Source organism: Silurus meridionalis, chromosome 18 (genome assembly GCF_014805685.1).
Source record: "Silurus meridionalis isolate SWU-2019-XX chromosome 18, ASM1480568v1, whole genome shotgun sequence".
Lineage (NCBI taxonomy): Eukaryota > Metazoa > Chordata > Actinopteri > Siluriformes > Siluridae > Silurus > Silurus meridionalis.
This window is the reverse complement of record NC_060901.1, coordinates 23163310-23188091: the sequence shown is the minus strand read 5'-3', so window position 1 is coordinate 23188091 and position 24782 is coordinate 23163310. Positions and strand designations below refer to the sequence as shown.

The window sequence follows — 24782 nt, the reverse complement described above, 5'->3', positions numbered from 1 at the left end:
TATATATATATATATATATATATATATATATATATATATATATATATAGCGCAAGAGTGAGTGAGAGTCACCCAGCTTTTGAAACCAATTGTTGTGCACGGCGCATTACAGGCACTCAGCATAAACAAAACAAATTTTTCCATCAGCCCTCAGACGGAGGGTTCTCACCAGCACCAGTGTATACGAGCTCTCACAGATGGAGTAAAGTAATAACGATAGAGCAGAGTTCAGCTGAGCAGCCTTCACACAGACAAATAAATCCCTCTCCATTTGTGTTCCCCGAACAGTCCTTCCTAAACACGCCTGCATCATTTTCTCTCATTCGCCCTTTTACTCACTTTATTTCGAACCCGCTGCATCAATATTTATACATCATTAATATGTAATGCTACATTCCCTAAAGATTAGTGTGTCCAGCATTAATACTGATAACAGAGCTTCCAGCATCCATGTAGTGAAAAAAACCCACACTGAGAACACACACACACACAAACAGTAGCACCAGTAATGTTCAGGATTTTTCTTTTTTTTTTTTTTTCAGACAAATCAATTAACTTAAAAATAACTTTGATTATTAAAATTTATTTTGTATTATTTATTATAATTCAAATGAAATTATTAGAATAAATTTAACGCCAGTCAGAACTTTTCTCCAGATGTTTATTCCTCATGTAAAAATCAGATTCATATTTTTATATTATATTCAATTAACACTTATTTTATTAGCATTGTTTATATTTATTTATTTGATCTTTTGTGTTTGAAACTTTGATGGTTTTATTTTAATGCAAATCATTTATAGTGCAAATATATATATTTTCTTACTCTTTATCCATATTTATTTATTTATTTATTTATTTTCCCCTATTTTTTTATGTCACACATTTCCCAGCATGCTGCACTCTACATGGTTGTGTTTGTGACAAACAAAAATGACAAATTTCTAAATCTGTGTGTGTCTGTGTTACACAATACAATACACACCTATACAGTCTTGATTGTCAACGTATTTCACCTCATTCACTCCCAGACCCTCTTTCTGATACAGTTCCTGCTCCTGGAATTCAAAAACATAACACACACACATTAGCGAGTGTGAAAATATACATTATTTCTTCATAAAAAAGGGCCAGTGCTCTTTTTTTTGTCAGTGTTCAAGTATTGTGTCGAAAGGTAGAAAAAAATGCATTGCTATACAATCAAAGAAAGAATAATAATAATAAAAAAAATCCTAATTAAGTCCACATAAACAAATGTTTGCTTCTCGAAATATTCAGTATGATCAGGATTAAATGATGTGTAAAACTTTGAGGCAAATATTCAAACTTGTCACGTCAATGCATTCAATATAGCAGCGGTGATTCCTGTCTCTATAATATGAGATGATAATAGTTTCGTCTACATAATAATCAGCAGACCGTGTAGGAGAGCACGCTTTGTGTTCATCTAATCACACTAAACTAACTACAGAGTTTAAAAACTGCTCCTGATATAATCAGATGTAGCTGCTTCATGAGCATAGACTCATATTGATCATATTATAGTCCAGAAACTGACCTGAGATCAGCTGTTTCCTGCCCATACAGCTATATATAACAAATAATAAAATCTAAAAACTGACCTGAGATCAGCTGCCACTTGCCCATACAGCTATATATAACAAATAATTAAATCTAAACACTGACCTGAGATCAGCTGCCACTTGCCTATACAGCTATTTATAACAAATAATAAAGTCTAAACACTGATTTGGTATCAGCTGCTTCATAACTATACAGCTAAAGTTAACAAACACTGATCTGGAATCAGCTGCTTCAAGACCATACATTCTAATTTGTCACATTATAGTCTAAAAACTGACCTGAGATCAGCTGCCACTTACCTACATTGCTATATGTAGCTAATTATACAGTCTAACACTGATCTGGAATCAGCTGCTTTAAGACCATACTCTTATTTATCACATTATAGACTAAAAACTAACCTGGGATCAGCTGCCACTTTCCTATATTGCTAAATATAACTAATTATGCAGTCTAACACTGATGTAGGATCACATGTAACCTGCCTAAACTGTTATAAATATGAAGAAAATAAACAAATTACAGACTAAACATTGATTTAGGATCAGCTGCTTCGTAACGCGGTACCTGCCTGTACAGCTATATCTAACTAATTATACAATCTAACACTGAACTGAGATCAGCTGCCACTTATCTACATAGCTAAATAGAACAAATAAAACAGTCTAAACACTGATCTAGGATCAGCTAATTCCTGACCATACAGTCTTATTCGTCATATTATAGTCCAAAAACTGACTGGAGATCAGCTGCCACCTGCCTATACAGCTATATTGAGCAAATGATTCAGTTTAAACACTGGTCAGCTGCCACTTGCCTATACAGCTGTATATAACAGATAACACAGTATAGACACTGATCTAGGATCAGCTGCTTCATAATAATATAATTAAACAAATTATACAGTCTGAACACTGATCTATAGTCAGTTGCTCTAGTCATGCTCCATTCTTATTAAACATCCTAAAACTGACCTGGGATCAGCTGCCACTTAACAATATTGTAATCCTGTTAGTCTTAAAAGTACTAGATCTGCTTCATCTGTCATCTCTTATAATGTGATTTATCATAAAATCCACACACCATCAAGTTATCATTACGAAGTGGTTCATCTGTCATGTACCACCGACACGAACACGTGAGTGATGATTTCTTAATGGGACATGCTGATTTGAAGAAATTACACACGTGTCGCTTTAGAATTAGAATCACATCACTGGCTGGAAAAATTGAGGCTACTGCAGAGGCTATTTTGATTAAAAAATGCTCTCAGACCACTGATATAAATGAGGGCTATCATGAGTTGAGTGTTAAATGGTAGAAATGACAAAAAAGCACAAAACACCCCCCCAAAAAAATTAAATAAAAAATAAACATTTACATTGACAATGAGGTGGAACCTTAAGTGCATTGTAATTTTTTTTTTTTAATTTCAAAATAATATTTTATTTGTTGTACATATAGCCAGAAATAATAATAATAATAATTAAATAAAATAAATTTTTGTTTTAAATATAAAATCAATTAAAAAAAAGAATTTTTAATTAAAATATACGAATTTACAAATAAAATTGGTTTGCATGTTTTTAATTTTTTTTACTTGATATATGAATTATAATAATAAAAAATTTAAAAAACTGATCTGAGATCAGCTACCAACATCCCATATAGTGATATTTACCACTGTGTATATTCTAAAGACTGATCCAGGGTCAGCACTTTCAGGGGTTTTTAAAGCGAGCGAAATAAAACGGAATAAATCGCTTGCACATGGCTCTGTGTACGGTCGCGTACGGGTGTATACGTGACCAATCCAAATTTGAATTAAAGATCTCCATTACAGGGCAAGAGGAACAGGTGGGTAGGGTGGGTGGAGGGACGGAGTGATGGAGGGATGGAGGGAGGACGAATGTTGTCCACGTACCTCTTTAAGGATGCGCTCGTTGAAGAACTGCTGCAGCTTCTCGTTGCAGTAGTTGATGCAGAATTGCTCGAAACTGTTGTGCTCAAAATATTCTGAGAAACGCAATGAGACAGAGAGAAAGAGTGAGAGAAGGAGAAAAAAAAGAGAAAGAAAAGATAATATGAGAATGGAAAGGAGGAGAGTCAGCTGGTCTCTCGAATGTGAAGCATCACACTGTGAAACGATTTCTCTGACACACTTTCAGTCTCGATGGGGAAATAACCACACACACACACACACACACACACACACACACACACACACACACACACACACACACACACACACTTTGCTGAAATTGTTAATTGCAATACCCATTATTGTGCTAATTGGCCAAATGTCCCCACTAAAATATCACCTGAGGTTTGTACTTTTATACACACACACACACACACACACACACACACACACACACACACACACACACACACACACTGACACACACACTCACAAGCACTGACACACACTAACACACACACACAAACACTTACACACTGACACACACTAACACACATACACACACAAAGTGACACACCCACTGACAACTTTTGACAACTCACACAAACACAACACACATTTACACACTCTGACACACACTAACAACACACAAACACACAAACACAACCCTTGACAACACACACTAACAACACACACACACTCTGACAACATACTAACACACAGACACACTAACAACACACATGATGCACACACTGACACACACACTCTCACTCACCGAAACCAGCGATGTCCAGCACACCAATAAAATTAGCCGAGGATTCAAAGGGGAAGCACTGATTGACTCTGGTGACCACGTGATCGAACAGACGGCTGTAAACGGCTTTAGCCAAAGCATCTCGCGCATTATTCGCCTGCTCCACTTTCAGAGGCACCCTGAGGGCAAGAGAGGAAAAATAGAAGCATCATTAAATATTAAAATACACCAGAAGCAGGTTACACTGGTAGTTCTCAGACTTTATAGAGAATCAGTACAAACGTAAAAAATTAATCTATTTTGCACTTTTATCCTCAATCCCATATTCCCACGTTCAAGCACTGCGATCACTGCGAACGATAACATCTTGGCTTCCATTATTCAAGGCTCCAGTCAAACATGCTAATAATCCCAAGACCTCAGTAGTACAAATCGAAAAGCTGCAGTAAAGAAATAGCCTGTTTTTCCATCACGGTCAATTAATCAACAATTAAACCTGAATATATTTGATGATAAAACCTACGTTGTTTTTTTTTTTATAAAAATAAAATAAATGCTAGCTCTATCCAATGGGATATGATGCAGATTTAAAGCCTACTGATGCAATACCGAGAGACAAAGGGGCTAAACTGACCGTACCCTCTAGGTGTTAGAATTTCTGTTCTCATACATGTGGAAGAGGGTAAATAGCAATTTTCATCAATTGTGTTGCCCTGCAATAAAAGAAACTTAAAGCAAACAAATTGTCCATAGAACTCGAAGACAGGATCTCATTTCTTTATACAAGCTACAGAAAGTCTATTCCTTAATAAATGGAGTTCAAACATCTCATTTCCTAGAGCTGCAGCCAAGAACAAACAAGCAGGAACGTGACTAAGAACCCAGAAGACACACTGACTGAACGAACGGGGGTCTTTCTGGAGAACATAAAAAGAAGATGAAGGTCCATAATGTTTCTCTGATGGTTTATCAAAAAGTACACACAGGACTATTAGGCTATAAGAATCTATACAGGCTATAAAGGTAGATAACATGAGCTAGCAGGCTAGAGTTATCTAATAATGCTAATGCAGAATTTTAAAATCACTTAAAATACTGAACCTCCATCACGAACAGATTAGCACATGACCTGTTCTCAGGGAAGTAATCAACTCTACGGTGTTGGAAAGTGGACTCTTCATACCAAAGCAAATTCCCAACACTATTGGTTTTTCTCTTCATAGTAACATTTAACTGTACAGTTTCTGTATTCACTTACGTTATAGCAGCAATAAACGGCCTTTCCCTTATGGGGCTGTTTTTTACCGGCCCTTTTTAAATATAATTTTTTGTAACTTTCCCAGTTTTTGCTAACATCGTTCAAAGTAAAAGACACTGCTGTGACCCATATTATCCTCCATTTTGAGTTTGAGACAGGAACAAAAACTGAGTATGTGGAAAGAAAAAAGTCTGGCTTTAAGTTCTATACATTGCTCCATATGGCTTCTTCAACCAATAGGTGTCCATGTTTTATTCACAATCCGGAAAGTCTTCACAGGGCAAAGGCGAGAAAGAGACAGACGGAGAAAAGGCGAGGAGGTCAAAAAGTGAATTACGAAGTAGAACTTTTCGGATGGTAAAGTATAAACCGCAGAGAAAAAGAAAGAGAGAGTGAGAGCAAAGTAAAACACTCCACAATCAACAAGGCTGTCGGTTAAAAGCCTGCAAGTGAAAAAGCCATTTTCCTTCTGCACTTTGCCTCTTCCAAGAATTTCCCATTCACCATCACTCAGTATGAAGACCTCAGCGGTAACGGCAAACTGAAACTAGACAGAACTTGCGCAAGGGTGAATAAAAAGTCCTGAGCCACTACTACGTCTAATTTATCGTTTGGACTGTAAATACATACCTGAAAAACTGTACATTGCCCATTAAGGACAATTGTTTTATTACATATAGAGGGCGCTAGATATTATTAAATACAATGAACCAATTAAAAAAATAATCATAGGTGTAAGAACTATAGCTATATTATATATACTGTATATAGACAAGAATTGGGACACCTGACTTTTCCAGCCATATGTGGCTCTTCTCCGAACTGTTACCACAATGTCAGAGGTACACAATTGTACCGCATGTCCATGGATGCTACGGAAGATTTACCAGTTCTCTAAGCACGTAAATGTCGCAACACTACGGAGACCGTGGCGTGTCCTGAGAGACACATAGAATAAAGATTTACATGGCAGAGGTAGAGCTGTACCTTTAATGCTTTGCTGTCTGTCTGAACCCCTTAAAATAAAAGAACTGTTGAATTGCGAAGTATAATTTTTTTTCCATCGCATTGAATCAAATCACATCGGTAGCTGCTTCATTTGTATTTTTTATTTAGCGTATCGTTGGCTACGCATTGAGATGCAAAACGCCTAGGGCCCAGTTATGGAAATGCACATCCCCTAGTGGATGTTTTTGGTAGCGTTACATTTTCCCTCCAATTCAACTAGGAGACCCAAAACCTACAACACTAACTCCTTTGAGATCTGCTTTACATGGGTTAAGGTGGAAGATCTCCTGCTATAGTGCAATGACATCAACCCTATTGAACACCTTTGGGATGTTTTTTTGGTTTAAATAGTTCCATTTAAATCTTTATCATTTAAAACAATTATAGGTTACATTTATATGATAAAACGGACGCAGCGGAAAGTGCATTCTGTACGTTTTCGTCGTTTACAAAAGTCGTTTTTTATTGTAAATGGGTAAAAATAAAAGTCACATAAATGATGCTGTATATTAATAAATTGTAGCTATAGAAAAAAAAATCCTGTCCAGTGTTCATTACACTATTTTTGGTTGTTGTAATGAAACAGTCTCTTGCTTTGGTGTTCTGACATTTAATATATATATAAAAAAATAACGTAACTAAGCGCTTATGAAATTATGCAACTAAAATTTTATTTATAACTTGACGTGGAAAAATCCATTCACCCAAACATGTGAAGGAAAACCCAGAAACCTTCTGATCTACTGTAAAGAGGTTAGAACGCTGACGTGAGCACGAGTCCATTCATCTTCCCCTGTGTATATCAAGACTCTGACCACACGGCCCTCAGAATTTCACCTCTCGAGCCGAGCTCGAGCCGCACACTTGGGTCGATGCGCACAAGACGTTACGGCCAACACGTGGTCCCGTCGTTCGGTCGAGACCGAGCGCCTGCCTCCATGACAAACGAGCCAGAATCTCTCTCGCTAAGCATCTATTCATCTTTCTCATTCGCACAAACACAAAACTGAGGCTCATCTGTACGCCCACCCTCCCACACACAGACACACACACACAGATACAGACACACACACACACCTCACCACAATAAATGAAGAGATAAAACCTTGACAGTGGAAGGATTACGGAATACAGAAGAGGCCCGTGTGGGAGGATTGATAATAGCACAGAGACGTGATTCAGGAAAGGGAGTCCAGGATCAGTCGGAGCTCGAAGCGCTCGAAGAACACGACGTATATAAGCGGTTTGTTTTTCGGTTTGGTTTTGTCGAAAAGAAATACAGCGGCGATGCTTACGCAGAATTTCTAGTAAAAAAAATTACTTTCTAGAAAAAAGCAGTTATTGCAACATACGCGCAAAAATACGCACAAAAGTATAAGGACACCAGACTTTTCCAGATATATATTGCAAATTGGTACCACGAACCTGGCAAACAATTTACCCTTCACTTTAAGTAGGAGACGCAAACCTGTTCCAACATGACAATGTCCCTGCCTGAAGATTTTTTCAAGACCAAATTTTACATCTGAAATAATGATTTGAAATTCCAAAGAATCTTTGACGTATGCCGTTATATTACCAAATATTTCGCCGGAAGTTTGTAGCTACAGCAGCTCATACAAATTAACACCAAACCTTGATAAAAGCATTTTATCAATATTATCATTTATACATTTTATTTTGAAACCGTAAACCTTCAATCCTACAGCAACTTAAGGATTGTTCATGTGTAATTCACCAAGAAACTACAAAACAGAACTAAAATATTGGCCTCCCGTCCACACGGAGGCGCCGTTTTCACGCGAGGGCAACGTAGCTTTTTGAACGCAACGGAAAAAGTACGTGCGTAGCGTTTTCAGACGTTTTAGTGTGGATGAGCAACTTTTGCAACCCAATAAGGTGAAAGTCTGAAAACACAAATATTTCACTCTTCTCAATTTTTCCATACTAATCCAGACCTGGCAATCCAGACTGGATCTAACGGGATTCCCATTGTAAAGGGATCTATGCGTGTGTGCAAAACTATGCAGAGGAAATACGTAGTCACTGTTGATATTTGCATTTATTTCTCCAATGTCTCAAAGCTGTTTCAGAGGATGGTTTGAACAGGTCTCACCAACCATTCGCTGTAGAGCCTCACGATCATTAAAATCCATTACAATCCATCAATAAAGACAGAAATCCGGTTCAAAACACGAGAGCGCGTCTTTAATTTGGCGGAATGAAATGTTTCCCGAACGCGAGTCTACTTTACACGTATCGATTCCATATGTAACAGAGAACAGGAAGTAACTCATTTTTTGAAGATGAAGATGATGTTTGTTAATGTGAAGCAAAATAATGGGCATCGATTGTTTTGTTTTTTGCAAGCACAATGTCCATTGGTTACAAATCATGTAAGACAGAGAGAGAGATAAAAAAAAGAACAAAAGAGAGAGAGATAGAGTGAGAGTGAGAGAAGGAAATAAAGAAAGAGAGAGGTACAATTAGATGTTTGGTCCCCTTCTAGTCATTAAAACAGACCTTAACAGCCACCAAAAAAAATAAATAAATAAAAACGACAGCTCTTCCAGCGAACCCATGTGACCATAACGGAAACGCATCAACACACCATAAGAGCAATATCTCCAAGTGTGTGTGTGTGTGTGTGTGTGTGGCTTTCTGACTGTTCTCCGTGTCTTATCATTCAGCACAGCATTCGCAAAAAGGTCAGCGAGCACACGGCTACGGGTTTTATGAGCCAGATGTCTGTTCCGGCAGCTGCAGTGACAAATGCCATTCAGTGATTCTTGGATGTTCACAGCAGGTTTGAGATGCTTTAGCAGTGAAGCATTGAGAGAGAAAAAAAAATACACTAGATGGTAACTGCAGTTATATATCTGAGATTATACCAAAAACCACAAGAAACCTTCCGGAAATGAAAAAACAAATCAGAAACAAGGTCATGTGATGCAGCTTGATGCAAAAATCACTACACTATCTTCTTCTCTTCTTCTTCTTCGGGCTGCTCCCTTACCACATCCATAAATTCCTTTACCTATATACCCCATGACCAAACGATCTCAATCACGCCTCTCTCCAAAACGTCTCGTATCTACACGGGCCTTTGCATCCTCATCACTCCTGATGAATATTGCCACATCTTCAACTTCACCTCTGCCTTGGGTCTATTTGCCAAACTATTACTACACTATAAAAGTGTAAGTGTAAAGCCAAATTGTATAATACAAGATGGTATCAAAAAGCGTCAAGACTAGTTTTCTAACATGCCAACAGATGGCAGCAAAGGGCAGCACGCACAGTCACAGGGAACACCGTGTGCCAAAAGACATCGTCCTGTCTACATCAGGAGCTGTGCAACTAGTGCTATATCGACCACATAAGCTATTTGATCAAGGACAAAAAGCAACCACATGAAACGATCTCACTTCCGCATCCATCCTACTCGTCAGATTTGGCTCCTGCAGACTTCGCCCTCTTCCCGAAGATGAAGCTCAATGGTCGCCGTTTTTGACGCAATTGCGGAGATTTCGTCGAGTATCCCAGAAGGCGAATCGAAAGGAAGGCTTCCAGGACACGTCCCAGAAGTGTCAGGAACGCTGGGTGTAAAAAGGGCTAGTCTCGAATCTTTTTGATTCCACCTCATAACATCCTGGACTATTTAAAATGGATTTTCCAAAAATTCTTTTAGTTCCGAACCCGATCATGACGTCTCAGTTAATGTCAGGTCTCAGCCAACATGGCCCCCGTACACTACAACCAAACCCAAAGCACCCACAAAGTCACCAGATTCTAATGACACACTAGTTTTCAATTACACACACAAACATAAATAAAATATATATGATAAATACCCCAAAATGATCAGGCAGAACAAATTAGCGTCGCGATATAACAAACATACCTTAAAACAGACCACTCGGAAATTAGAACGTAAATGGCTTCAAACCAAATTGACAGTATTTCAAATAGCATGAACAGGGAATCTCCTGAGTTATAGAAAAGCTCTTAGTGCTGCTAGATCAGCATATTTCTCCACCCTTATAGAAAATAACAAGCATAATCCTTATTTGAACAGGAAATAAAAGCACTGCACTTACATGCACTTTTTTAATAATAAACTTGAAAACATCAGGCAAAAAATCCAGAAGTAATTGAACCTGTTCTAAAAATAATAAACTCTTCCATCAGCATTAACTGTATGTACCTGAATCCTTCAAATTGGCTCACATCTACCAAGAAATAACATTTTTGAAATATATCAGTCAGGATTTCCTCATCATAGCACAAAGACGGCGCTAGTTAAAGTGGTAAATGACCTGTTATTGGCCTCTGATCAGGGTTGTGTTTCATTACTTCTTTTGCTCGACCTCAGTCCAGCTGTTGACACCATTGATCAAAATATCTTCCTTTCTAGACTAGAGAACGTTGTTGGAATAAAGGCAGCTCTCTCTAGGCTTAGGTCTTATTTGACTGATCGCTATCAGTTTGTTAATGTAAATGGTGAGTTCTCTACACTCTCTGAGGTAAAGTTTGGTGTTCCGCAAGGATCGGTCTTAGGCCCCTGTGTTCTTACTTCCAGAGTAAGAACAGGAGCTTTGAGAATTTTGATTTGTAGTTAATGTCAACAGTCTGGTACATTGATTCAGGACTATAGTTTGCTTCTGATTACCATCACTGCACACCTCAATATCGTTTATCTCTAATAAATGGACATTCGGTGCCACCCAGATGAGGACGGGTTCCCTTTTAAGTATGGTTCCTCTCAAGGTTTCTTCCTTATGCCGTCTCGGGGAGTTTTTCCTTCACCACAGTCGCCACTGGCTCGTTCATCATCAGCGACAATCTTACACTTATAAAGAACATCTTATTCATTTTTTATCACTGCAGTATCTGTGTACAGCTGCTTTGAGACAATATTCATTGTTAAAAGCCCTCTAATTATTGACCCATTGCAAAGTATACACTCTGTTTGCTCATTTTCTGAAACGAAGAGGTCTGCGAGTTTCTTTGTAACATGACGAGCTGCACAAATGGTAAACACATTTTAAAGCATGAATCAATGACAAATCCATGTAATTGTTCAGGCAATCAGCAAAGAGCATGTACAAGGAATGAACACGGCGATAAATATCGATAAATATCAAATACAGACTTTGTAATGTTACAAAGAAACTCAAAGACTTCTTCGTTTTGAGAAATACAAACCTTACAGTTTTACCTCAGAAGGTACAGAATTGCCGACACTGGAGACTCATTCAATGGGTTCCTCATAGAAACCTATCAACAATCCATATGTGGTTCGTTTTCATAGAGCGTTATTGCATTATCTGGACTTCTGGTATCCGTGGAAATGGTGCAAACCTGAAAAAACATCCTAGTCGTACACTTTGAGGTCGAACCACTTCAGAGATGGTGAGTTCAAATCCCAGCCACACCAAGCTACTAGGCCCTGGGCCCCTGAGCAAGGCCCTTAACCCCATAGTTGCTCAGTTGTATGAATGAGATCAATGCAAGTCATTCTGGGTGGTGTCAACCAAATAACATAAATGTAATGCTAGTTCACTCAATCAGGAAGCATCAAGAACTTGAACTATTCCACATCGTATTTCTGTTGCAGTATTGAGTCAAAATTCAGTACTGTTCATGGAAGATTTGGAAACAGGAACATTCCCCCACATCAAACACAAACCCCCAGCCAATTCAGAATAGACCCATGTCCATATGTGGGTCTGTGTGTAAGAGAAAGAGTGAGTGATAGTGACTTGGTCTCACTTGATAGAAGTGTCTTTAGCGCCTCCTGCTGTTGTGAGCATAACTCTGGTGGTGAGACTGACTCGGAGGTCTTCTTCGTCCAACCCCAGCAGCTCAGCACAGTGCTCCAGAGTCTGATGCGACTGCTTCTTTAGGTTACAACCTCCTGGGAAATGAAAAACACACACACACACACACACACACAAGACATGAGCAAGGCTGAAACATGTTCTTCATTTGTGCATCTAAAAGCACATGTACAGAAAAACACACTAGTACAAACAAGGACTCTGAGTTCAGTCAAGCCGAGGACTTTGTACCCGCAAAAACGTTTTGCCAGGGGTCTCAGCAACTGACCTACACTTAATTTGTCTTCTACAGAGGCATCTCTGGCTGCAGGACCCAAACATTTTCTGATCCATCAACAGGGTTCCCAAACATATTTCATTTCATAATTCCATACTTTCCCAGACTCAAATAGCTAAAAGTGTTAATGTTGATCATTTACGTTTTTGCTTATAAGCCGGACAGTAGCGTGGCTGTTTTCAGACGTTTTTCAATGTGGATGAGCAACTTTTGGGAAACGATCGAAAAACAAAAGCGTGGACGCGTAGTGTTTTTAGACAAAAGTGGCGTTTTCAAAAGTTTCCAAAAAGTTTTTTTAATTATTATTTATATATTTATTTTACCCTCCATTCTTATCTAGACATGTCAAATTCCATACTTTTTCATACTTTTCCAAAAATGCGTCGGAACCCTGCAACAATTCAATTAAGCATCACGTATACCTCAAAGCCCTATGCTAGTTGCGGAACAGTTACAACTGCCTTTGACCGTCTTTCCCTCCAGTGTACCTTCAGTTCCCAACTTTTGTCCTGGACTAGGTTTCCTCTTCTTCCCACACAAGATATTCAGCTAATTAGCAGTACTAAGTGCAGAACAATCAAAAACTCAGTCATGTCACTTGCCTCGATTAATACATTTGTTTCAGCAGTAATGTCCAAAGTGAATGGTTACTTTACCCTTCACAATGACTCGGCTTCGTCTCAAATGGCCAATCGTTGGTGATTAAATGTAAATCGGTGGAAAGAAAATCACTAAAGCCCTCCGAACCAGCGACTAAGATCAATATTAATAAATGGCAAAGAAGTGGGTTGCATTTCTCCAGGGGATCATCCGTTGAATGGGGAAAAGCCTATACAGTCTATCCTATGGCTGGAAAGGTAAGTCAAGGGTATAACACCAATCTCCTCTTCAATGGCATTATGCCATTGCGTTCCTCCTTTTTCATTGCGTAGTATACGCTCTGGCCATTCTCCCAGTCTATACCAATTCAGCCTTTATCGCTGGCTGCAATTCCTTGGAATTCCTTCGCGTTCCTTGACGGTTTGTGTACAAGGACGATCACGTCTAACTTCCTCTCCAACGCCATTACAAAATCACATTCCTCTCTCCCTATAAGCGCTTTCTAAATACAGGTGAATGAGGCATCCCCATCTCCTTATGTCCAACGGACAAGAACAATTACGCCAGCTTCTTTATCCGTCATGTATTTGCGACAAATAAAGGCTCTTCATCTTCAGCAGCAGCATCATGAAATCCCATTCCCATCTTCCAAACAATGTCTATTAAAGGTAAATGAGACTATTATGTACAGTGTTATTTTGCAATCTTTTATTCATTGACCCTCACGAAGTAGACGCTCTGATTGCCCATTTTCTGTCTTATTTATCTAGTCTAGTTGGATAAATGTCTTTTCTTGACCCTGGCCTAGTTTTTGTTTTGTCACACAACGTATTGGGAAATGATCAAATCGGATCCCTCCATCCTGAAAAAACGTCGTCGAATTAAAAGCTAAATGAGATGGACTATCGTGTACAGTGTTCTTTTACAATCTCTTACTCATTGACCCTTGCGAAGTAGTGTTTGCCCATTCTCTTACCAATATATACCAAGCCTTCCTTTATCACTGCCTGCAATTCCCTGGAATTTCATCTCAGCTTTTTTTGATTCTCATTCCTGGTTTGAGGGGATTTTTTTGTGCAACGTACAAGAACAATGAATCTTCCTCTTCTTTATCATTATGAAAAAAACATTTCTATCCACCAAACTTTGTCTATTAAAGACAAATGAGACTGACTATCATGTATAGTGTTGAGTATAAGTGTAAGTATACGCTCTGATTGCTCATTTTCATTCCCTGGTTTTGATCTCAGGTTTTCGGATTCTTTCTTTGCCTAGTGTGTTTTTTAGGCAACATATAGAGACAATCTTCTTCTCCGATGGCGTCGCCACTTTTCTCTCCATGTCACCCCTTTTCTCTTTTCCTCCGTCGAGTTAAATGTGCTCCTGAGGTACCAGTAATCAGTGCTCCTGCAGTTAAGGATGGTTCCAAATTAACAGTCTAAAGATCCATGAAGTTGCTGAGCACCTCAAGAGTTATGAGGATGGATTTTTGCGTCTGGTTCCTCTCAAGGTTTCTTCCTCGTACCATCACAGGGAGTTTTTCCTCACCATACTCGGCACTGGCTCACTCATTAGGTACAGTTTTTTATCACCGCTTCATCTTTGCGAAGCTGGTTTGAGACAAGTTTGATATTTTTTTTTTAGATATCTTTAATTTTCATGTGATTATTTAACGCAATATTAGTGGCCCGTGTGAGATTCTGAATATTCGTCCCACAGAAAAAGCTGCTAACGGACAAAATTAAATAGTGGGCGGCGGACGAGGCCTCGTAAATCGTAAAGTCATCAGCATTAGAGTTTAGCAAGACTGCTGTCCGAGTTATGAAGAGGCAGAGTCGATGACGGATTCCGCTTCTTCGTGACTCAGCCGGATGAGCTCCGAGTCGCGCGTGTTATTAAAGCGATCGATCACAGTGAGGTGTGGGGAAGCAGAATTGGGCGCGAGCCGAGAGGAAGTTAGTTTGCAACAAAGTCAGACAGAGATGAGGCTTCCTCTCTGTTCCTACAGCACAAGCATGTCTATCAGGAGCTCTTCAAAGCTCGTCGTCATCCCTCTCTCCGACACAGCGGGGAGTCTTATCCAATCTCTCACACCATTTGGACATGGATAGTATATCAAAAAACAGAAAAAAAGAAAGATGAAAGATACCAAGCGTGCTTTTGTGGATTTCTCTAGAAATCTAATGTGGTTAAAGATTCTAATATTTAAAGGTTGTTTTATTACAGATTTGTATATACACTAGAAGGAAAAAAATTTGTGGACACATGACCATAAGATTTCCATTCCACATTTAGTCTCCATTTGCTCTTATAATAACCTCCACTCTTCTGGGAAGATGTTCCACTAGATTTATATATATATCATAGCTAAAATCTTGTGTGTGTAATGTAACCGGGGACTTCGTATTAAGAGCTTTATCGTGGTAGCCAGGAACAGAGGTGCAGTCATTTGGTCACCACTGTGGACCCTGCAAATGAAGAGTGGGTTGAAACACTTAAAGAAGGTGATGGTATCTGCTTCTGGCTAAAAGCTACGAATATATTAAGGATTAACCAAGATAAGCACTTAACGTGTATTCCGTAATAACATAAAACTGGGATTTGTCCGCAGCAATGGAAAATCAAATAAACACATTTTGACCAATAAGAATTGAGAGCTAGAAAAAAGCAAGAAAATAATGAAACCCTATTAAATTTTCAAAGTGGTAGATCAGGGGCTCGAATGTTCACGAATTCAAATCAGAGCACCACTTAGCTGTCCCTGAGGGGCCCTTGAGCAAGGCCCTAAACTGTCAACTGTTCGGTTCAATTAATGAGATAATTGTAAGAATCCCTAGATCAGCAGTGTCCACCTAAATAATGATTTGAATATATATGCAAATAAATTAATTGAAAAGACACATTTTCAGCTCAAGAATCGCAGAAAATCTTCACGCCATACAAAAACACACAAGGCGTTTTTGCGTGTAAATCAGGTTTGAAACTAATTGCGACTGAACGGTCTGTTGTATGCAAATCGAAATTCTGCCTCGAAGCTCCATTCTCGATTTAAAAAGACCTTTTGTCAAAACCAGTCGGACACTTAAACTGCCTGCAAAGCAAATAAACACCCCCCATAACGGGTATCACTCAGGGTCCTGCTTCATCCTGCTCATCAAAAACTTTACACGGCCAAAAAGCCATTTTCGATCGTTTATATTTAACCACCAGACATGAATATTTCAGCTGGGAAACATTAAACCGCTCGGAAGTTCACCGCATTATGGAGGCATTCATTTCTAAAAGTTTCTAACGACCGCGAAGGGATGTTTATGAGGACACAGAATGTCAACGGGATACAAATTATTGCAAGTTGGTCCGAAGGAAACGGGTCTACCAGAGTTCAAAGTTTTGCATGTGCGAAAATCTAAATGGCTGGATTTAATTATATAGGAAATGATCTACAATTGTAATTTGTCAACCCAAGAAATATGAGGATGAATTTGGACTGTAATTAATATCAACGGTCTGCTACAATGGCTCAAGACCTCACTTTTCGCATGAACAGTTCTGCATTTCAGCGCAATCACTGAACAGTACACCTTAAAAAATGATGAAACTATAATATTTGGTGCCACCTAGATGAGGATGGGTTACCTTTTGAGGCTGGTTCCTCTCAATGGTACTTCCTTATAGCACCTTCCTGTCATAATTGCAATTGGCTCACTCTTTAGGAAAAAATCCTATAAGGTGCTTAACTTATACATTCCAAGCTCGGTGGTAAAAATGTTGGACTCCTGATCAGAAGATTGTGAGTTTAAATTCCACCACCACTAAGCGGCCACTGCTGGGCCCTCAAGCGGGGCCCCTTAACCGTCAACTGCCCAGTTGTACAAATTAGATAACTGTAAATCGCTCTATGTAGTGCTGTAAATTTAGATGAAAATCTCTGTAAAGCTGCTTTGGAAAAATATCTATGATGAAAGTGCTCTACAAATAAAACCATTATAAGATGATGAATCCAAAAAGGACCTCAAAAGACAAGGTTGATTATATCCTATTTAGATCTTACCTGAAGTGCCCCCCGTTTCCTCGAAGTCGATGTTGCCAAGGTGAAGGACTCCAGCCACCACCCTGAACAGATCCAGCATCTCAGCATCATCCAGGCCTATCTTCTTCATTGCCACCACCATGCGGCTAAAATCGCCATAGTCGTCCAGCAACGGGTCCTTCAGAGGGCCTGCCTTCAGGTGCTAAACAGCCACAGAAATCAAAGTTTATCTACAAATGGCCTTTTTTTCTTCCCTGGAGAACGCTGATTGCAACTCAGGCCTCCTCAATTGACCTACATGACCTATACAGTACCTGACGTTAATAACAGCCTTGTAGCTAAATGAGCACGAATGTCCTCAAGCACACTCCAAAAGAGTGGAGGTTGTTATAAAAGAAAATGTGTCCACAAGCTTTTATCAAGGATCTAAAACAGAAAGGGGTTAAAGGAATGGCCAGTTGGTTTGAACGACCAGATTTCCTATGGATGAACCTCTTTATGGTCCTTTACTTGATGAATGAATGAAGAAACGCCAGAACTTTGTTATTTAGGGAACGATTGCTTTGTGTTTTTATGTATTTAAACGTACACTGATCAGGCATAAAATTATGACCACCGGCCTAATGTCATGTTGGTCCCCCTTTTGCTTTTTCCAAAACAGTTCTGCATTACCTTCTCCAGCAATTTGAGCTACAGGAGCTCGTCTGTTGGCCGCCTTGGTGTAGCCGGTTCACCACTGTTCCTTCCTTGGAGCACTTTTGATAGATACTGAGCACCGCAGACCGGGAACATCCCACAAGAGCTAAAGTTTTGGAGACGCTTAGACACAGTCGTCTGGACGTCAAAATTGGTCAAACTCGCTCAAATCCTTACGCTCGCCCATTTGAGGACAAAATGTTCACTTGATGCCTAATAATATCCCACCCACTAACAGGTGCCATGATGGAGAGATAATCAGTGATATTATCTTCACCAGTCATAATGTTATACACCGATCAGGCATAACATTATGACTTTATATTACGGCGACTTTAAACACTGTTAAAGTGCTGCCCCTTGAGACCGCAATCTATAAAGGACGAGATTACTAATGGATTCCAAAGCACCAATAATGAGGGTTGTGTTATGTCGGTCTCCTCTAGCATCAGAGAAGGCACACAAGAAGCTTTCAAAATGAGTATCACCTTCACGTTCCACAACAAATGACTTCCGTGTCGAGGGATTTAGGTGTTAAGGCTAAAACGTTCAGAGCTGTTCTGGTACAGGATGGAAAAAAAAAACAAAAGCACAATGAGCATTTTGCATACCAATTGGAAGCCCTTTGTATTCCCACTAAACAATCGATAACCCCGAGACACACCAGGATCAAAAGTTGACCGGATACGAATGACGTAAAATTGATTCGTGCCACCGGTTCTATGGAACTGCCCCGAAGCAATGACTTCTGGGTTACAAATCTAGACAAAAGAACAGGGGGGAAAAGGAATGAAAGATTTCCTTCTGAATAACTTGAGGTCCTAAAGGACAGTCAAGTCGACGCCTTCATTTACACCAAGCCTTTCACCTTTCCTCTCAAGCAAGGCCAAATCATTATCCAGCGCTCCAGATTAACGACTGTCACCGTCCGGGATCGCTCAGGCGTTCCCGTTTCCTAGCCGACACGATGACGGAAGACGGTGTCCAATTATGTGTGAACTTGACAGCGCAACGTGGGACGTATAATGTACTGGCTCATAAAGTCGAGCGCATTGTTTAATTCCTGGCGTGCCCGAGGGCAAAAGGGACAAAAAGACCGTTACACTGATTGAGACAAGACTCAGAATCAAGGATCGTTTACTCGTAATCCTTTGCTCGTCCTGTATAGATACAGATGGCTCCAAAATGATTAGTGCCTTGCTTTGTTCTTCATTAACACGAAAGTTGCTTCCTTTGTACTCGGCAGCGAATCATACGTAGACTCAATGGACAAATGTATTGAGACACCTTTTTTTTCTTTCCAGCCATATGGGGTTCTTCCTCAAATTGTAACCACAAATTGTATAGAAACTTGAACTTGAAGACCCAAACCTGGTCCAGCATGACAATGCACCTGTACACAAAGCCAGCTCCATGAAGATATACTTCACTTGGTTGGAACTTGACGAGCACCAGTTACAAAGCTCAAACTCTGTTGAATACCTTTGGGATGAATTGGAACACCACTACAAGCCTCCTGACTTCACCAACATCAGTACTCTCCATGGAACATCCACCCGGAAGAGTGAAGGTTCTAATTATAATTGCAAATGTGGGCTAAATGTGGACTGGGCTTTAATACTTAATATTTAATTAATTAAATACCATTCCATGAATAATTTTTACGTCCGAAGGCGATGAACACAAGCAGCCCCCGACCTTGTAAGAACCTCTCCTGTAAACAATATTAATTCATTTGGTTTCCCCTGCAGGGCCGATGCAGAGCAGAGCTGCTTACTGCATGCTCGTTCTGATGACTTGTTATAGATATAAAATCACACTCGTTGCCAGAAGCTTAGAATCGGCTCTGCCTGTTCCATCAGCGGTACCTCGCAGGGGGTTCTTGGCGAGCATCCTACTCAATTAGCCAGAGGTAGTTCAGAGATCGATTGTGGCTTTGGGGGAAACTCTTCTTTTTCCAGAACATCCTAACACACATAAGGGGAAACACTTCTGTAACGAGACAAACACGGAAATGCTTTACCTCTGGGCTTTTGCGGTTCTGCAAGACCTTCTGGTCCGTGTCCTTTGTGGCGAAGTAACGTGTGCATCCTCGGTTTAGGTACTGCAATGAAAGAAATAAAATACATAAAGTAATGGCAGAAATATATATAATATGTATATACACTATAATTACTTTATATTGACAAAAGTATTGGGACACCAGACTTTTCCAGCCATAAGTAGTCTTTGGATAGCATGACATTTTCCCTTCACTTGACCCAAACATGTTCCAACATAATGCCCCTTTGTACAACAGAAACTCAGAGGTGCTTTACATGGGATGGGCTGGAAGATCTTCCGCTATGGATTTCCGACCTCAAGGAACACCTTTGGAATGAACTGGAACACTGACCCCAGGCCCTCTGCCTTAACATACATCAGTACCCACATATGGTTTGAAAAGTCAAGTGTCCCAATACTAATGCTCGGATAGTGTATTTTAGATATGCAAATCATGCTGTATATTTACATAAATGTCAAATCATGAATGATAAATAATGCCATCATTTCATTTTGAAACCAACTTCAGATATTTTAAAAATCACGCCAGATTGGTCACAAATCCCCGAAACACTCTGCATGGACGTGACAAAAGAAAACAGTCCAGTAGCTGTCATGCGAAACACAAAATAAATAATAAACGTGCCCGGGAAAGATGGTTCGAATGACCCTGAGCTTGTTCAATACAATACAACGAAAATCTAATGCGCCATCTTCATCAGACGTCTCTTTGTCCTGTAATCTGTCTCAACCACCATCGATGTTCAGCAAACGCACAACCTGAACACAAACTCCATTTATTCTCTGCGCTTAATAAGACAGAAACATGAAGGGCTGTGCAGACGTTGTCACTGGATAAATGATGAGTATGGAAACGAGGTCCAAGGTGATGGAGAGGGTATGTAAAATAAGGGAGGCCTGATGGGACTTCAGGGAGAGGTAGAGAAAGACGAGGATTTGACGGACAGATAGACACGTTTACAAGAAATATAGATAGGGGTTTTCAGGGGAGTCGGATTGGTTGGGATTTAGTTGATTTTTTTGTTTATTTATGATTATATTAACAAGAAAAAATTAAAATACATGAATATTAAAAAAAATCTAAAACATTTTATTGTTCAACATAAATTTTCATAATTTGAAAACAAATCATGAAGCAAAAAATACAACAAAGGAAAAGCAGAACTGTTGAGCAGCTAGAATCCTGTATTTCTATCCTGTATAGTTAATCCTGATGCTGCTGCTGTCGTTCCCTGTAGTCGGCGCTGTTTTTATGATCATGCACTTTTTATATTCACTCTAGAGTAAATAATTATGTCTGTATAGTGTGTTTGCTTGTCCTTTCTGTTCAGATTTCAGTTTCACTCAAAAAGCCACTATATGGTGGTCCACGGAACTCTTTAAAGTAATGGATATAAATGCTTTATTAAGAATTTATTAAGAAAACTCTGGAAAAAAGTTACAAAGTCGTCGATCAAGCCGTCTAAACGCGTTCACGTCGGACGATGCAATTTAATCTTCCTCAGATAAATTCGTCCTCACAAAAGCGCCCTAGCAGGAGCGCCGTTTTATTGCAGCGGATACACTCCATTCGCTACATGTGTCGCTTTTAACAAACGGCTAATGGACGCCTCATACTGTTCTGAAAGACTCCGAACGCTCGTCCTTTCTAAATTTCGGGGGGGTTTTTTTGCTTATTCAGAGCACTTTTGATTTCCAAATATTCTAGCTGAAATTAACATAACTAAACTAAAAACTAAGCAAGAATGAGACGCAGAGAAAAGGACAGGAAGAAAACGAGAGCGAAGGAATTAAGTGTTTCTTTGTGCCGAGTCTCTACTTATAACAAAGCCGTTATACATCTTATGTTAATGTTTTTTTCACCACTTCATAAAACTTATCTTTTTTTTACAATTTTCAGGTAAATTTTCCAGAACCTTTTAATGGGAACTTCCTCTGGGAAATTTGGGAAATATTCCAAGTTGGAGCCTTTATGGGAATTTATGGGAATTCATTCGAAATCTGGAGAAATGTATACAAACCAAATAAAACATTTTGACATATGCAAACGAGTACAGATTTTTAGAAAAAATGTCATTTTGATTTAACTTTAAATAATTCTCTGATGTAATTGTACTATTTTGTCGTACAATAACTGACACGCGCATGTAATATTTACGCAATTTATGCAAATACTCGACAAACAGGACATTTTTTGACATCATCTTGCAATGAGCAGTGCATTGGGATGGGATTGGGATGAAATTGATGAACGTGCAGGTAGAAATTCAACTGAAATTGCATTCAATCTGGTCGTTTTAACCAAAATGATCCTGTAGGGTTTTTAACTACTTTTAACATTCAACTACATTTGGCTAACCTGCAATTTTGTACCTTCCCAGTTTATCCCTGTTCATTCCTATGGAAAGAAGTTTCCAGTCTTGAAAATTCCTGGAATTCCCCATTTATCCAGTGTACGGCTCAGAAATCATCCATGCCATTAGGAAATGCTTAACAATAGCTGTCGCACTTTTGTACGGAAATGTATGTTACAATGATAGAAAGGCAATGAAATTGATAGAATTGAACACTACCTTCCAGCCAATCAGAAGCGAGTATAAGTATAATAAGTAAATCCATGGTATAAAGGACACAAAAATTGTATTTGCTTTGATTTTTTTTTTTTTTACAAGTCTGCAACATATCGAAGGGTATCAAGGAGGACTTTTGGGGGCGTCAGACTTTTTCCTTAGATTTCCTACACAATTCTGTAGGTTTTTCATATGCATTAATACTCCGTCATGAACAATAAATGCCTGGGGCTTAAGTGTTGTCTACGCATCAGATTCGCACCCTGATCAGGGCTAAGCTTTCATTTCTTTTGAGTCAATGGACCTCTTCTCATTTCAATCGCCTTATCTCCATATAAGGCACTCGGAGTGGGGGCGGATTATCAGGAGATCCCTGTACTCGTCCAATTTTTCAGCTCCCCACGCTGAAAAAAACCCAGAGCACGTCAAGTTTCAGTCCCATAATTCTGAAATTGCAAAATGAACCGAAGTCTCTAATGCCATTAGAAAGGGATCTAGGTCAGGTTCGGTTTGAAGCCCTGAAAACGAAAATAGAGGAGAAATGAGAAACGTCCACATTGGTTTAATTTGTTGAGCTTTTATTAGGGTTTCCAGCCGCGCTCGTTCCGATCCTTACGTACTTAGATAGAAAGGTCTATTCTTGGACAACACTGCCATCTTGTGGTTACGCTAGACACACTGTTCTAACGCTGAAGCTTGTCTAAACAGGAAGTGGGGAGATCCTGCTTGAAAACTTCTCGGATTAGACACCTAGAGATGGTAAATCAGTTCCCTGGATGTGTTTAGCTTTAATTATTAGATACATGAAGACCATGGATCCAAATTCTGTGACGTACTGAATCAAAAATCAGTCAAAGGACATTAACACAGTTAACAAAGTGGCAATCGTGTTCGTCTTTATATATCACACTCACCCTAAAGCATTTCGGCGAGGACAGGTGGAATTTCTCTCGGATGTCCTCCGGTGCTCCAGCACACAGCCTGTAAAAGACGTGGTAGTTCCTCTCCTCCTGTCCCTGTGTGCAGATCCGCGATTTCTCCAAGAGGTAGTGAGACACGAACCCCCCGACCACTGCGTTCTGAGTGGAACACAACAGGATTAGAATGCAATCTACAGCCAGGAGAGACCTACACGTATAAATATACATATACTGTCCACTTTTTATATGCATAGAAATTTAGACGAAGCAGGTTTACAGACAGACTACACAGTATATGGACAAAAGGTTGTGGACACCTGAGCGTAAGATAAGTTTGTTACACTTTTAGTTCCCATTGGCTGTTATAAGGACTTCTACTCTTCTGGAAGGTGAGAAAGTGAGGAGGCCTATTCAGTAAGGTTGATATCTCCATGGAGCTGGTTTTGTGGACTTATCATGTTGGAACATGTTTGGGTCTCCTACTTCAAGCAGGAAATCACATTTTTCTACAATTGGGTAAGATTCGTGAAGAACCAATTGAGCACAGGGGCAAAAGAAAACTCTCTGAGATAGTATGAGGAAGAAAGAGCTAGAGGTACCAGAGAGGAACCAGACTTAAATAGAGGACCCCTTTCTCATCTGGGTGATGCCAACTCATGACAGATCTGGGGGTTAAAGAGGTCTTGATCTTCTTGGAAATGGATGAAAGTGATGGATGAAGCTGCTCAGATGAGGAGTTTTGACTCGATATGACTCGACTTCCAAATGACTAAACTGCAACTTTTTGGAAATCAGATTCGAAAGTTTACGTCTTGAACGAGAAGCGAAAGAATTTGACGATGTCGGCATATTTTAGTGTTGTACAAAAAAAAAACGTTCAAACTTCAAGATCTCAACAAATGGCTGCTAAAGAGAGTGAGAGACAAAGAAAGAAGGAAAGAAAGAAGGAGAGAGAGAGAGAGAAAATAAATCAAGAGCAACTGACCTTTCCGTTAAAATGAATCTCCACAAACTTGCCAAAGCGGCTGCTGTTGTTGTTGCGGACTGTCTTAGCGTTCCCGAAGGCCTCCAACAAAGGATTCGCTGCAAAGTTTAAAAGAGAAGTTTAGCATTTGGTGCAAAAAAATAGTTGAAAATAACTCGTATTCGGAACGAGGTAGTGCAATTAAATGGTCACAGATCAGGAAAACACTATAAATACCAAAAACGAGTTTAAAAAAAAAAACAACCAAAAATAAATTTTTGGGTAACACAGGAA

At 39.4% G+C, this 24782-nt stretch overlaps 1 protein-coding gene across 6 annotated transcripts in view; it reads right to left on the bottom strand.

Moving 5' to 3' along the window:
* The window catches only part of myo6a (myosin VIa), a 91023-nt gene that overhangs the window by 42101 nt on the left and 24140 nt on the right, over positions 1–24782 (bottom strand). For all 6 annotated transcript variants that reach the window (XM_046872613.1, XM_046872614.1, XM_046872608.1 and 3 more), the window contains 8 exons: positions 24510–24607; positions 23519–23683; positions 19994–20074; positions 17296–17476; positions 12300–12444; positions 4280–4437; positions 3508–3599; positions 985–1057 (listed from right to left, as the gene is read on the bottom strand). In XM_046872613.1, the coding sequence (XP_046728569.1) occupies positions 985–1057; positions 3508–3599; positions 4280–4437; positions 12300–12444; positions 17296–17476; positions 19994–20074; positions 23519–23683; positions 24510–24607 (993 nt within the window). The remainder of the gene's footprint in view (positions 1–984; positions 1058–3507; positions 3600–4279; positions 4438–12299; positions 12445–17295; positions 17477–19993; positions 20075–23518; positions 23684–24509; positions 24608–24782) is intronic.